Consider the following 14,227-nt stretch of genomic DNA (forward strand, 5'->3'; position numbering starts at 1 on the left):
AAGAAGAAAAAAATGTTTAGTCGACAAAAGAGAGTTGCTCTGAGGGCGCCCGCCGTGAGCGGAACACACAATGAACGACGCGAGCGATTACATCCAGCGACGAAAAAGAATAGGAAAATGTCTATAAAATAGAAAGAAAGAAGGGGGGAAACGATCAAAAGAGGAAATGGGCTACTACTACACATGTGTGTAAAAAAGGAAAAAAACAAATCCAGTCGAGAAGAAGAAGAACCGGAGGCGGTGCGGATGCGGGCGGTTCCGCTCAGGGGCTCCTTTTTTTCTTCTTCTTCTTCTTCTTCTTCCAGTTTTTCCAAGTCTAAAAAAGCACGGACTATTAAACACTCTGCCACCGGACTCCTTTTCTATTCTCTTTGGGTGGTGGTGGTTTTGGTGGTGGTGGTGAAGAAGGAAAAGAAAAAGAAAACGTGATGAAAACAAGTGGAGGGATGTGATAATAAGAGAGCCGCAAAAAAATAAAGTTCTTCTTCGGCGTCGTCGTCGTCGTCGTTGGTTGTTATGTTTGCTGGACTTCCCACGTCCTCTTCGCATTACCGGGTGCATTCCTCCGCAACGGGCCGGTCGACTCACACATTGGAAAGAAAAAAAAACCCACCGACTGGGCGGCCCATTCTTCTTCTTCTGCCTTGTTTCAAGACATGGCGGAAGGATCGTTAAAAATGAGGAAGAAGAAGAAGGTGGTGGTGGTGGTGATGGTGGGGGGTAGATAGACGTGGAGTAGTTCGACACTGGTCATCATTTGTCAAACAGGAACCCGAAAGAAGAAGAAAAAGAAAGAAAAAAGAGGAGCCTTTTAACTAACTCGCCAACTAACGGAGTCCTGACTCGAATTTCCAATCAGCTTCCCATGAGAAGCGAAGGGAGAAGAAAATGTCGACCGCCCAGTTCCAGTTTCGCTCGATTGATATTTGAAAAAAGAAAAATCTTCTCGGGTACCTTTTGTCCTGTGCAACTAGAAACCGGAATCTCTATTTCCCCGGTTGAAGGGACGCGCCATTTAAGTTTGAGAAGGAGTCGAATTTGAAATGAAATTGCCATCATCCCGCGCCCAGCAGAACAACTCGGCGGGCCGAAATCTCCTGGAAAATGTTTTTTTTTCTCATCAGAAATTCTTCACCACATTTTCTGTCGTCTTCCGTTTTTGACATTCTGGTGCAGACGACAAAACTTGGATACTTTTTCCGTGTTATGTTATGTCTGGCGCGTTCATTTGACAATTTTTTGGTTGTTCAACTTTCGAATATTTGTGCACTGAATTTCCCGAGCAGAGTTTTTTTAACAACAAGTCGCTTTGTCTTTTTTTTCTTTCCCTTTTTGTTAGATGGAAAAAAATAAACTTTATGGGGGCGCCACCGAAGGAATAAAAGGAGAGAAGAAGAAAAAAAAAAACCACTACTCGGTCAGTCGTGACGTCCCGCAAAGTTAATTTCCCTTCTGGAAAGAAGAAGAAGAAGAAGACGGCGATGAAAATGGTTCCTCCTCCATTTTCTGCTTCTTCTTCCCATCAGCCAGAAGAAATAAATTGAAGGTATATACACACACACGTATTAATCCGACTTCCGGTTCTTGATGGTCAGGTGCTTTTTTTTTTTTCTTTTTTAGTGGTTCTCCTCCTTTTCCTATTGAGCTTCTTGTGGTGGAACTTCTTCTTCTTCTTTTTGTGTGTGTGGCGTTTTCCACCAGTTCTCATTTTCATGGAAGAGAAGCTTAGAAGAGGTAGAACTGGACCAGCCGGGCCAACACAAAATAAAGAGCGAAATCCCCCCACCAACTGAAATTTATTTTCCGTCTGGCCTACAGTGGTCATCCCAAAAACTGGAGGGGGGGTTCGATGACAAAACTTTGACAGGCTTCCTTTTCTCTCTAGACGACCTTTTTTTATTTGTAAGCCCTCCTTCTTATATAGTTGGTCCTCTTTATTTTTAATGAGATCATTAACAACAATGAGTTCCCCGAGGTAATTCCCTTTTTTTTTTTTTTGAAAGAATCTTCTTCTTCCTATATCTTGTTGATGCGCACGTAATTATGCCAGTTGTTGGCGAAAAAAGATGGAAATCCTCACCGGATTTTCTTTTTCTTTCACGATTATTAGTCGAGCAAGTAGTGGGGAAGAAAAAAAAAGGTATTCGGTGCTAATGGGGCAAACACTTAAAAGTCCCTCTAGGGTCGAACATTTCGATTTTGCCATCATTCCTGCGACTGAAACCTTTTTTTTTGTTTTATTCTTCAACAGATCGAAGGGGTTGAAGTAGGGGTCGTCCCTTGTTAGATTTAATGATTTTTGCTCCACCGTAGAAAAAATGTACGGTACTTTTTCCAGAGATTTTATTACATGTTCTTCAGGTTTTTTGGTATCTCCAGACACTCTCGCAGTGCGTCTGTCATCTGTCTAACACGAGAAAATCATTTCCAATCTGATTTTTATTTTTTTATTATTACAGGACCCCATAAGGAATCATTTTCCAGACGTTTTATAGAGGCCAGCACTGCTTCTTTTGATTGGGAACTCTGGTCGTTGCCCTTTTTATTTTTTTTTTAATTTGGCTCCTGCTCTTGCTCCTGCTGCTGCTGAGCTGACGAATGATGATGATGGTAATCCAGTAGCCGACAAAAACCGGTATTGTTACGACCGCCTTGAACCCGATCAATTAACCCCTGGCTGCTGTTGTATAGACCTCCTCCCGTGACTGCGGTATAGGAATCAATCGAATGGGTTTTTCTTCGAAAGAAGAAAAAAGAAAAGAGCGTTGAGCAATATAATAATACCAGAGCTAGCTAGCTAGCTGCTCCCCCCCTACACACGCAAAGCCCATCAACAAGTTGGGTAGTAGAAGAAGAAGAAGAGGCAGACTCTCGTTCATTATTATCCGTCCCCCTTTTTGTTTTATTTCTATTTTTACGATTCCTTACGAGAGTTAGGACTTTTTTTTCTTATTTTCTACAAGAAAAAGAAAAGGGAAAATGCACAGGAATAGAAGAACCAACTTTTTTTTTTACAGGGCGGAAGAAGAAGAAGAAGGGCATGGTGGAAAAAGGCGGGGGGGGGGAACCCTCGAGGCGAGTCCATCTGCTTCGGAAGTGAGTGGGAGGGCTCTCCGACACCATCAAAAACTACTTCGGCGAGCAAAGAGCCAGCCCCAGCAGGAGTGAGTCTCTCTACTCACCAGCAGAGAGCTAGAGCAGCAGCACAGTTAAACCAGAAGAAGAAAAAAGAGGGCTATACTACCCACCACCACCACCTACTAGTAGACTAGAGACTAACTGGGAGACTACCGTATAGTCGTCTAAGCGACGCGAGCCCAGTGAGCTCATTCATAAGTCGGTATCGGCCCTGACAGGCCGCACACTTTCAGTTGCTCTCCACCCCAAAGTTTTCTCTGTATCTCTGTACAACCCTTTCCAAAGTGCTTCTACCTAACAGTTTGATTAGTATTATTATTCTTTCGATTGGTGTGATCTATTGCAGCCGAAAACCAAATTAGCAAGTGGAATTGTTTTGGTCAACGTCAACAAACATGGCTGGATTAATCGCCTCGTTATGGCTCTTGGCCTCTATCGTGACTCCAGGTTAGTCTATTTTATTTTAATCTGATCATTTTCAATTGTGTGTGTTTCACACTGGAAGGGTTTCTGGTCGCAATTGAAATGGATCGGAGTTTTTGTGTTGTTGGACTTAATTGGAGCTGCAGAGGGAGAGAGATAGGTGAAAGCCCACGAGAAATAGAGCGATTAGCATTTCTTAGTGTGTGTGTGTGTGTGTAAGTCTTCTTTCTGTTTTTCTTCTTCTTTCATTTCAATTTTTATTACTCGCGGTCTATTAAGTAAAACCGGATAGGTGTCAAAGGTCGCGGGCCACGGGAGTCACGATCTTCTTCTTCTTCTTTCAACTTCTTTAGGAAAGGAATTTCCTTATACGGGGATGGCACAAGTATATACTATATCTTGTGGCTTTTGAAGTTCAAAAAAAGAAGGAAAATCCAGTCGACAATGAGGGGTTGAAACCTGAGAAACCCCACCCCAAACCCCACACGCATCGAAACTAGATTAGACTCGAGCCCTTCTTCTTGCATAACTCTTTTTGGGTGAGAGAGGGGGGGGGAAAGAAGAAGAAGAACTTTTTCTTCTGGAGTGTAGTTTATATTTAGATCAGCTGTGCTAGTGACTACTACACTGGGAAAATAGCAGATGTGGTGGTTTTGGGTGTGGAACAACAACCCTCTAGTTTTTGTTTAGCAACAACAAAAGATGTTCGATTGCCAATATCTCAATCGAAAGAGCTCGACTTTTTTAAAAAGACATTTTCAACCTGTTGTTTGTTGTTATATTCCGGGGCCCTGGACACACAGTCATGAAAAGGAAACAAATGGAAAAGAATCAATGACCCCCCTCCCCATTCTCCTTCTTGTGTAAGTTAAATTGCCTTGGCCCTCCTATATGTACTTTTTTTTCTTCTTCTTCTTCTTTCTTTCCCTCGCCCATTCCTTTTCGGCGGCATCGTCCAGTAAAATAAAAGACCCAGGAAAAAAAGAAAGAAGAAAAAAGGGATGGTACCTACACACACACACATAGTAGACTTTGGGAAATTGGGGCCCGCTCCGGGGCAATATATATAGACACAAAATGATTGTGTCTCGTCGTGTATATAGGTACTGTAAATATGTTGTTGTTTTCCATTTTTATTTTATTTTTTACTTACGGGTCCCCAAAATTTTATTTTCCAACTTTTTTCTCTCTTTTATTTCGAGGGGTCCTGAATGAAAAAAGGGAGAAATGTGTCGAGTTATCACAGTGTGAGGGTTAAAATAATCAAGGCTCTGGTCAAAGATCAAGTTGAAGAATTTTGGAATTCTTTTTCTTTTTACAGTGAATTGAAATTGAACTAAATAAAAAAAAAAAAGAGGTAGTTGTTTTCATTTTAAATTATTTTGAAGGGGATTCGGTTAAATGTGTAACGAGAAATAAATAAAGAAAAAAAGTACAAACGGCAGGTGCTTGCAACTTCCTCCACGCATCAACTACTGAAGCGTTGCCCCGTTTTTTTTTCTATTTTTTCTTCTTGGTTTTCTCTCCCCTCCCAACTTGTTACACCACAGCACCTGGTGACAATCGCTCACGACCGCACGAAAACGCGTTGGCTAACGTTTCTCACGTCGATATCCCCAATTTTTTTTATCCAGAGAGAAAAAAAATTGTTGGTTGGGTTTTTTCTTCTTCTTCTGGCGTGTAAATTGGTTCGTAATAATCTAAAAAAAAAAAAAAACAAAGAAATAGTTGTTATTGTTATTTCATTATTATTGTTATCATTTCCCACCGAAATTGTGCGTGGAAATCAATACCGGCCGTTATTTTCGCCATTATTGTATTATTATTACGACGGAATTGTTTCGTTATTTTATTTTATTTGTCATTTTTCTTTTTCAAATAGGATTGGGAATGTGTTTCTTTCCGACCGAATTCCAAGGCGAATACATGACGCAATCGTCTTCGCGGGGAGGCGTCAACCTCCAGTACGCGCCCATCAGCATCCTTCCGGAATCCATTCCAGTCTGGGGTGTGTGTCACCGACGATTTGGCAATCGCGTCATTCTCATGGACAGGTAAAATAAAACAAAACAAACACGCCAAAAATGAAATCGGGAGAAGACGCTGGAATGACGATAATAAAAATTCCGGCCGGAATCACACACATTTCCGATTGGTTAATTTTTATTGGAATTTTTCTTTTCTTATTTTTGTGTTGGTGCAGGACTGGCGGTACTAATTGCATCCGCTGCTTCGAACTGACTTTACGCTCGCTCAACGTCGTCCAGATCCACACGGAAGGACTCGATAAGTGCTACACCACCGAGGAGGCGGCCATGGCCACCTGCCCGACGGACGAGAGCATCGCCACGGGCAAATCGCGAGAAATCATGCTCTACAGTGAGTTTAAAAAAAAAAAAACCATCCCCCCTTCTCTTTTTTCTTATCTTCTTAGCTTTTTTGTTTGGGTGTATTATCTATTGTTCTCCGTGAAAAAACCCCCCCTCCTTCTTTTCCTGGACAACTTCTTCCGTTTGCTTTAGATATGCGTATTTACATACTGCCCATTTCCCGTCGCCATTTCTTTCATTCTTCTATTTTTTTTCTTAAACAGAGACCAAAGAATTGACCGGAGATCCAGTCGTCGCCCAGGAATATTGCCCAGTTAACGGTCGATTCGTTTTTACTTATTCCGTCAATGACGGACTGGCCGATGACCACGTCAACGTGGCCGAAAACGTCAACGAATGTCACGAGCCCGTCTCGGAACTGTCAAACTGCCCGTACGGATTCGGACTGGGACTCCGTTTCAAGCGATGCTCATTCGGCGAACTCGGTAAATTTTTCTCTTAAAAAATAATAAAAAAGAAAAAGTGAAATTCTTTCATTTTTAATGTTTCCGTCAAAAATGGAAAGTTCCAGTCATCCCGTCAAAACAAATCGTCCGTTTCCCCTTTAACGTTTTTATTTTTGTAACATTTTCCTTTTTTTTTTCTTTTTTTGTTTTGTTCTTCTTTTAGAAATTAACTTTCAGTGCCTGGGCGATTGGATTGGCCACAACGGCGAGCGCTACATGGCCCTGCTGGACGTCCAGGACACTCAGTCGACGACGGCGGTGACGACGGCCGGCGGCGTCGGTATTATTAACGGCGCCGAGCGCCGACCCCGTTATCGTTGTGCGGTACGTGTTGTTCTTTATGCCCCGTTTCTTTTTATTTTTCTTCTGCTTCTCTCGATCGTGTGTTCCTATTCGACATGTTCGAATTTCCCGTCTCTCTCCCTGGAAAAGAAAAGCGGAAATGAGGCGGCTCAATTCAGAATTTTATTTGGGGTAACGTGACGTGTAATTTTGAAATTCCCCCGCCAGAAAAAACAGCCAACAACAAAAAGAAGTGACCTGGTGAAATCCAACCCATTCGTCACTGCTTGTGTGATGGCGACATCCACACACACACGGGAATGGTCACCGTTTATTCCACCCCCCTCTGAATAAAAAGGAAAAGAAATAATAACATTGTGGGATAGTTTTGAAACAGGGATAACATTTGAAAAAAGAAATGAGTCAAATAATTGTTACGTGGGTGAATCAACTCCTTCTCTTTGAGGGTAGGAAGACGAGCTTTATTAATGGGGCGTGTCTAATAGGAATTCCCCTCACATTCTGAATCATTCATTCGAATCGAATCCGAATTTTCGCGATCATTTGAAACTTTTGGAATTTTAAATTCCATCTTGCGCAGCCCTTTTGTGTCGAGTGGAATAACTTTGGGAAAAAAATAGATAAAATGGAATGGCCTTTTAAACAAAAGAAAATGACGGTAAAGGCCCTTCATTGTTTTCCACTTCCGTTGAGAAAAAGGAAAGGAAGAAAAAATATATTCCTCCCCCTTCCACCCCAATTTCTGTCCGCTTTCTCTTGGTCAAACACGTTCATGTATGTATACCTGTAATGGAACTGGACTGTCAAGCGAGACTTGAATGTAAACAAGTGCGTCTCTTTTATCTCTCTTTTCTTTTCTTTCTTTCTCTCTAAAAAAAATGATTACAGCTGTACAAGGAGGATCCGGAAACGGGCAAAATGTATGTGGCGCTATCCAGCGACTCGACGTGCACCAACGACCTCAAGAGCCCAAAAGAGGGTTATGAGACCCTGGTACTGACCAGCATACCCCAGCCGCCATTACCATTCGAGGTACGTCAACTATCACAGGGATAAAATAAAACGAAATAATTTCAGATCCCATTGTTGGGACCTATCAGAATAAAAAGGGGAGGAAGGATTTTTTTCATTCAGACAAATAATTGATGGAACTTTGTTGATTATTTTGTTTAGGTGAGCACCAGCTCTTGTCGCTTCCCGTCATGGGCTCATGGCCAGTGGCAGGATGCCTATGTCGAGGATGACACGCTCATCTACAAGGACCTCCGCAATTTCAAAACTTACACCCTCAAGTGTATGGTGGACGATAAAACATTGCCGGACGATCAGGGCAAATTCGTCGTCTACGCCCGCACCCAATGGTTAATTTGAATTGATTTTCTTTTTCTATCAATCAGCAGTTTGAAATTTAATTTCTTTTGTTTTTTTATTATTTTGCGGTAACAGTGGCGACGATTTCTACACTTGTCTGACGGTGGAGAAACGCGGCGTCAACGTCATGGAGTTCCAGCTGGGAGCCGAGACGTCAGCCTCGTACAATCAGAGTTTGTGTCAGAACGAGAAATTCCCGCAGGAAACGTGGGTCACCCAGGGAAGGATCACCGTCTTCTCGGAGGAAGCCTGTCCAATTTCGGGCGAGTACACGGGCGTCATTCCGGACGCCGTCGGACTCTGCGCCAAACTCTACTCGGATTGCCGCAACCCGCAGCGCATGTTCTACAGCGTCTCCAACTGTCACAATCTCAGCGAAGTCTACGAAGGTATCTATCCATCAGACATTTTTATCTCTTTGAAAACAAATTTAACATTATCTGAATTGCGTTTGACAGAAAGGGAGTACCGCTGCCTGGGCAAATTCGCCGATCGGGGCTTGACCTACACCTACACTGAGCGTCGCGACGTCTTGGGCTACGAGTGTTTTGTCGGCGTCATCATCAACGATGGCGAGCTCTTCATCAAAGAGGCTGGCGAGCATTGCCAACGTGACGTGGAGCCACTCCGGATGGGCATGAAAGTCACCCGCCAGGCGACTTGCTACGCGCCCAGGCCGTCGGCCAAACCCAACGCCATCGCCACGGCCGCCACGTCGGCCACCAGTTTCAATCCCAACACCAACGCCATGCATCCGTCTGTCGTCGACTCGAACGGCGTCCACCGTCCGGCTTCGTCCCTGCCGCCTCACAACGGCAACAATCAGCCGACAACAATCAGAACGTGGAAACCCGCCACAGGTAAATTTGAGTCATTGCCTTTTGTTTGATATCGACGTGAAAACTAAAATTTTATGATTTTATTTATTTGGAAATCAACAGATTCACCGATGGGATCTTCTGGGTATCGGAGCGTCTTTTCCTCTTGGTTGCTGCTGGCCGCTTTCATGGCCGTTCAACTGCATCGGATAACGGGCTTGCAGGTCTGTTGATCCGGCTCGTTCGTTGTAGTGTATGTGTGGGAACGCCTCCGCAGTCGTGTAAATGTGCTGTACATAACGAATTCGAAGAGAAAATGAGGGGGCCATCACTTCACCCCCCTAACCGAGTCTTATAACGGGATTGTATTATAAATAACAAATAATTATGAATTTCTCTCCATATTAAAAAAAAGAAAAGAAAAGAAGAAAAACTGATTAACGGGTTCCGTTGATTGGGGGTTGAAGGAAAAAAATGAGTAAAAATAACAAGCACCGCAAGTGTCGTTTATTGAAATTGTATACCGTTGAATGAAGTGGACTGTTTACTTTGTTTTGTGATGATCAAATAAATGCAAGAATTATTCGATCAAGGCCCGTTTTCAAGGATTTGTGGCAACACAAAACAAGTTGTACATTTTAGTAATTGCTGCCATTTGGACTCGACCTGCATTACTTCCGACTCATCACTGAAATATTAAGGTTAGTGTTAACCGTCTACTTTCAGTTATCAGTCTAGTTATTTGTTACTAGGGAGGAGAGTCCTCCGATTTTATCGGCAACCCGCAAATGTGGTTATTACTCATATTCAAAGCGTTGACTTGTCCCCTTTTCCCCCTTAAAACCAGCACATCAACATAATAGAAATCAGTTCTCCCAAGTATACGGCGGTATTCAGACTCTTGCCGTTTGCTTAACGTAAAGTTTCTTTAAGTTTTGACGGTTTCAAAATGCGCATAAGGGTGAATCAATGTTGTTGCGGTTGCACCCTACAAACCGGTGCCAAAGTAATTGGATGTCTTCAATTGGTATAACACATTTTTTAAAAGAGAAATCCGTGTCTAATCTTGTGCCTGAAATTGCAACTAGGTGAGTGGGATTGCACAAATTATTTTCGATGTGGTGATGATCTTGAATGATAGGTTTGATTGATTTGCATATCATTATATTGATTCACAATGTGGTGTGATTATTGCCATTGGTATTCTCCAATTCGTTCGAATAGCACTGCGCTTGTTACTTATTGTCTGACTGGTGGGATAATCGGTTTGGTCGTCATGATCTCAGTCACCATCCCGCTTCTGATTGCAGCCTCAAAGAATAGCAGGCCGGGTCTACTTTTACCTTGGCTCATTTTCAACTTCGTAACAATAGTTCTAGGGATTGGCTTAGGATTATTCGCGTCCATTTTCTTAATGCAAAAACAAATGATTCAAGTCGAAGGTGGAAGCGTTTCCATTGCTGTCACTCTCGTCGGATCTGGTGAGTATGTCGAGCGTTTAACATTGGAGCGGAATAAGTTTAATTCATTCTTTTTCTTTGTGAATTTATTTACAGCACTTCACATCTACTTCTGGCTGGTCATCTACAGCTACTATAAACAACTGAAAGAACAGCTACCGCCGACAACTGGACAAAATAAATATTCCCAATTGGATTCCAGTGAAAAAGTTTAGTACAAAGTTGTATGCCCACTGCCTGTGTTTAATTCCAACTGTTTTGTAGTGGTTGTCATGTTTATATACCATGACGTTATAATCTTTTGGAAGTTCTAATACAAAAAGTGAAACATGGGCGTTTGTTACAAATTGCTGTAAAATTTCCTATTTCTAACCTTACGAACTGTGATAAGGAAAAGGATTTTCGTTCGTCTTTCACTTTGCGGCTAGCGTGTGACCGCATTGAGTCACTAGGTGCTTCCGTATGGAAAAATAAACAAACAAACAAACAAATCAAAAATTGTTGTTTTTTTTCTTTTGTTTTATGATGATTAAATGAATGCCCGTTAAGTGATCAATGCCCCTGTTTTGTGGATTTGTGCCATAATATTTCTTCGTAAAAGTTTTTCGATGCAAGAGAATCTCTCTTACTTGGTATTTTTGTAAAATTCGTAAGTAAAAATTCTGTAACGCGCAAAAGAATTCTTTATTAATTTTATTACGATTAACAATCCACAATTCGTTTAGGGCTACACCGTATACACTATACAGTCCGTTGCAAAAGAGATTTTTGATAGGTTGATTCGAATATTCAAAGAAAGCTTTGTTGGCGCCTCCATTTGCCACCTGACGGTCAGTTTGAGAACTGCTCATCGGTTGGTATTTTAAGTATGACTCACGTAGTCTGTAGTCACGTTCAGATCGTTGCCCGAGCTGCTATTCACCTACCTACTTAGCAATTAATTTTAAAGTTGTTATCTGTTATTACAAGCGTTACAAGCAGCTAAAATAGACTTTAGTCGCTATTATACATTGCTTTGTTGTAGCTCAGTCTAAAACCTAGTCATTGGAATTGTTTTTATTTAAATATTTAATGCGTGACGTGTGAAACTGAAAACGAGATCGAGGAATGAGTGACGAAAAAATGGCCGACGCTGAAGCAATTGTCCACGATACTGTTAACTTTATCGAAGAATTGCACAGTACAATCATCAGTTATGCTATTTAAAAGATTTTAAAATAATATCTGTTGACTTTTTGCAGGTAGATACATGTTCCATGTTCTGCTTTTGATTTTTAAATACCTTGACGATGAAAGTTTAAATAATGCAGAACTTACATGCAAAGCTTGGAAAGAAGCCATTAGTGATTCACATCCCTCTAAACTCTGGAATATGCTATTTCAACAGAAGGTTATACAATCTTCCCAGCAATGTAAATCATGGTTTTACTTGTGTGACATCCTATTTTAATTTCAAAGATTGCTAGTTCCCCCGTTTTTAAAAGAATTCATTTCAATTTGGACCAAGATTCGAGCAATCAGTTGTGCAGGCGCAAACTATTAAGCAGAAATCAGTGTGCTATTAAGGTGATAGTTGCTATTTCCATTTCATGTGTAGCTACAAATTAAGTTTATCTTAAAATTGTTAAAATGGCAGGCTCTACAGAAAAATTGGCTGCTTGGAGATTTTGCAAGAGAATTTGCATCCCATTCTATAATTGATGATCAAGGAATAATTGGAAATGAAGCATTTAATTGTTCATTTTCAAAAATAAGTGACAAGTTCATTGCTTGGTACTCAAACTCAAAAGTAACACTCTGGAACAGACATACCTTGAAAGTTGAAGAGGTATTTTGTTTGTGTTGATTGAAGTGAGCATGTCGAATATGTGAGAGACTTCTAATTTAAACAATTGTTTTAGGTACTTCATATTGATAATCAAAGGGATGGACTAGGAATATATTACTTCGTATGTACCTTTTATGATGACGCTTTTATATACTCTCATGACCTACAGATAAGCATCAGAAATCTTACCACTAAAAAGGTAATGAAAGAAAATAATGGAAAATTAAATAACTTCACTTGTCATCATCATGTTTTTTTTTATGTGTTAGACCCGAGCTTATTCAGTACCTTGTATGGAAAACAACGTTTGGATAGCTCGATTGTATGCTATGAACGGATTCCTGGTTGCAGCCATTTTCAAAGTAAGAAAACTATCAAAGACTTGAAGTGATTTACATAGCGTCTTTAATGATACAATAAGTAATAACGTAAATCTTCAATGATCTTATTCCAGAAAGAAACGTTGGACACGGATTTTTACATTTGGAAAATCACATCGCAAGCTGAAGTTGAATGGGAAAACTTAGAGATTATTCCTAACATGCAGTTGAAGAGTTACGAATTGTTTATAGACCATAGATACATGATTGTACTCTACTTATACCCAACAAGTGAATGCGTCGTCCGGCACATGTCTGATTTCAGAATCAAGGAAAATATTGATATGATGTGTGATTTTACTCATGTTTCGCATGCCAATGGATTCGTTTTTTTAACTACTGGAAATGGCGAACTCTTGTAAAGTCCCTTTTTTTAAGTATTATTTAGTATCATAAGTAACTTTTCTTTTAACAGGGCGGTGAACCTTGATTCTGGTGTTCAAAAAGTTGTCGCAAGAAAACTAAAGGATTTACCAACGGATAGCTTGAGTTTCAGGTATGACGAAATATTTTCCGCCTTATTAGGTCTACAATATCATTCTTAGTTTACAATTTGGTCTGTGTATCACAACTCTTGACAACTCTTTTCTTTGTAGGCTTCATTCAGGCCATATTGTCATCGTAATCAAACAAGTTAGCTACACAAATGACTATATTATGAAGATAAAAGTTAAGATTTGGAATATTAAAGCAATTACTGATCCCGATTCCGACCCGACTCCCATCTCTCAGCCACAGTTCTCCATTGAAACATCCCTAGATGTAAGTCATTTGAAGTAAACTAAAATAGCCATAAAAGGATGCATTTCAGATTTCTCTGATTCTTTCTTAGCGAATTGTCTGCTGCTTTTAATCATTACGCTTTATTTGACGTGCCGTGTAATATGCTATTCTTAATTTCAGATTGGTACGGGTCCCATGCTTGCAGTCGAAGCTATCGAAGCTGATTTGTTTGGTTTATTGTTTATGACTGCACGGCGCACCCTTGACTGGACTCACCTCTTTTTCCAGAAATTAAATTTTTTACCAACCTGCAATTCCTGCAGACAGATTAAGAAGCGTTTGCTCCGTTGCGGTCAGTGCAAGTCTGCCAAATACTGCAGCAAAATTTGCCAAACAGCTGACTGGAATCACCACAAAGACTACTGTAAAAGATACGGTCGCTACAATTTCAATGGTCTTATCTAAAAGAAAATCACCTCCCCTTTTAGCCAAAATTTGAAAATTCATTGCTGCCTTTAATCTAAGGCATTTCTAAATTCATTGACGTTTTTATTGATAGAACTAACTATTATAAATATATGATAAATTCTATTAATATAAATACAAATTTCGCAAATATTGCAACACCTAATTTAAAATTGACCTTATGTTGTTTATTTTCAGTAAAGGTGAAATCGAAAAAGTTCTTTCCCATGTATGGTCTTACGGCCATTGATGGGTTATTGAACGTCATATGCTATTGTGATTTTTTAAATGAAACAAAATCCACAGACAGCCCTTCGGATACCTTACTAACGCATGTAAGCTGACAATTTCTTTTTTCCATAATAGAAAATGGGCAATTACGGTCATATTGATTGTAGTTAGATGTCGCTAGCATCGCATTGTTTACCTGCACACGTCAAAACTCGAAACTTCTTGGCTTCTTGCATTTCTTTTTAAAACAT

At 40.6% G+C, this 14,227-nt stretch overlaps 2 protein-coding genes across 5 annotated transcripts in view; both read left to right on the top strand.

The window, feature by feature from the left end:
* The window catches only part of LOC124207944, a 19,004-nt gene extending 8,323 nt beyond the window's left edge, over positions 1–10,681 (top strand). For 2 of the 3 annotated variants that reach the window (XM_046605596.1, XM_046605594.1), the window contains 15 exons: positions 1,340–1,546; positions 2,460–2,635; positions 3,485–3,585; positions 5,444–5,615; positions 5,765–5,940; positions 6,155–6,376; positions 6,561–6,721; positions 7,589–7,732; positions 7,874–8,061; positions 8,147–8,460; positions 8,530–8,931; positions 9,013–9,916; positions 9,978–10,030; positions 10,114–10,370; positions 10,446–10,681. In XM_046605596.1, coding sequence (XP_046461552.1) covers positions 3,534–3,585; positions 5,444–5,615; positions 5,765–5,940; positions 6,155–6,376; positions 6,561–6,721; positions 7,589–7,732; positions 7,874–8,061; positions 8,147–8,460; positions 8,530–8,931; positions 9,013–9,122 — 1,941 coding nt within the window. In that variant the 5' untranslated portion in view covers positions 1,340–1,546; positions 2,460–2,635; positions 3,485–3,533 and the 3' untranslated portion in view covers positions 9,123–9,916; positions 9,978–10,030; positions 10,114–10,370; positions 10,446–10,681. Of the gene's footprint in view, positions 1–1,339; positions 1,547–1,620; positions 1,735–2,459; positions 2,636–3,484; positions 3,586–5,443; positions 5,616–5,764; positions 5,941–6,154; positions 6,377–6,560; positions 6,722–7,588; positions 7,733–7,873; positions 8,062–8,146; positions 8,461–8,529; positions 8,932–9,012; positions 9,917–9,977; positions 10,031–10,113; positions 10,371–10,445 lie in introns of all 3 variants that reach the window. The other variant, XM_046605597.1, reaches the window with a different exon arrangement.
* A 552-nt stretch (positions 10,682–11,233) lies between these two features.
* LOC124207948 lies at positions 11,234–13,911 on the top strand. 2 transcript variants are annotated; one of them, XM_046605602.1, is made up of 10 exons: positions 11,234–11,529; positions 11,591–11,739; positions 11,808–11,915; positions 11,986–12,177; positions 12,251–12,376; positions 12,447–12,539; positions 12,632–12,915; positions 12,973–13,053; positions 13,154–13,319; positions 13,461–13,911. In XM_046605602.1, the coding sequence occupies exons 1-10, from the start codon at positions 11,457–11,459 to the stop codon at positions 13,743–13,745; spliced, it is 1,557 nt and encodes a 518-aa protein (XP_046461558.1). In that variant the 5' UTR covers positions 11,234–11,456; the 3' UTR covers positions 13,746–13,911. The 2 variants fall into 2 exon arrangements, with proteins under 2 accessions (XP_046461558.1, XP_046461559.1); XM_046605603.1 differs by lacking the exon at positions 13,154–13,319 and having other exon boundaries at positions 11,263–11,529; positions 13,461–13,663.
* Positions 13,912–14,227: the final 316 nt, after the last annotated feature.

Source organism: Daphnia pulex, chromosome 11 (genome assembly GCF_021134715.1).
Source record: "Daphnia pulex isolate KAP4 chromosome 11, ASM2113471v1".
NCBI classification, from domain to species: Eukaryota; Metazoa; Arthropoda; class Branchiopoda; order Diplostraca; family Daphniidae; genus Daphnia; species Daphnia pulex.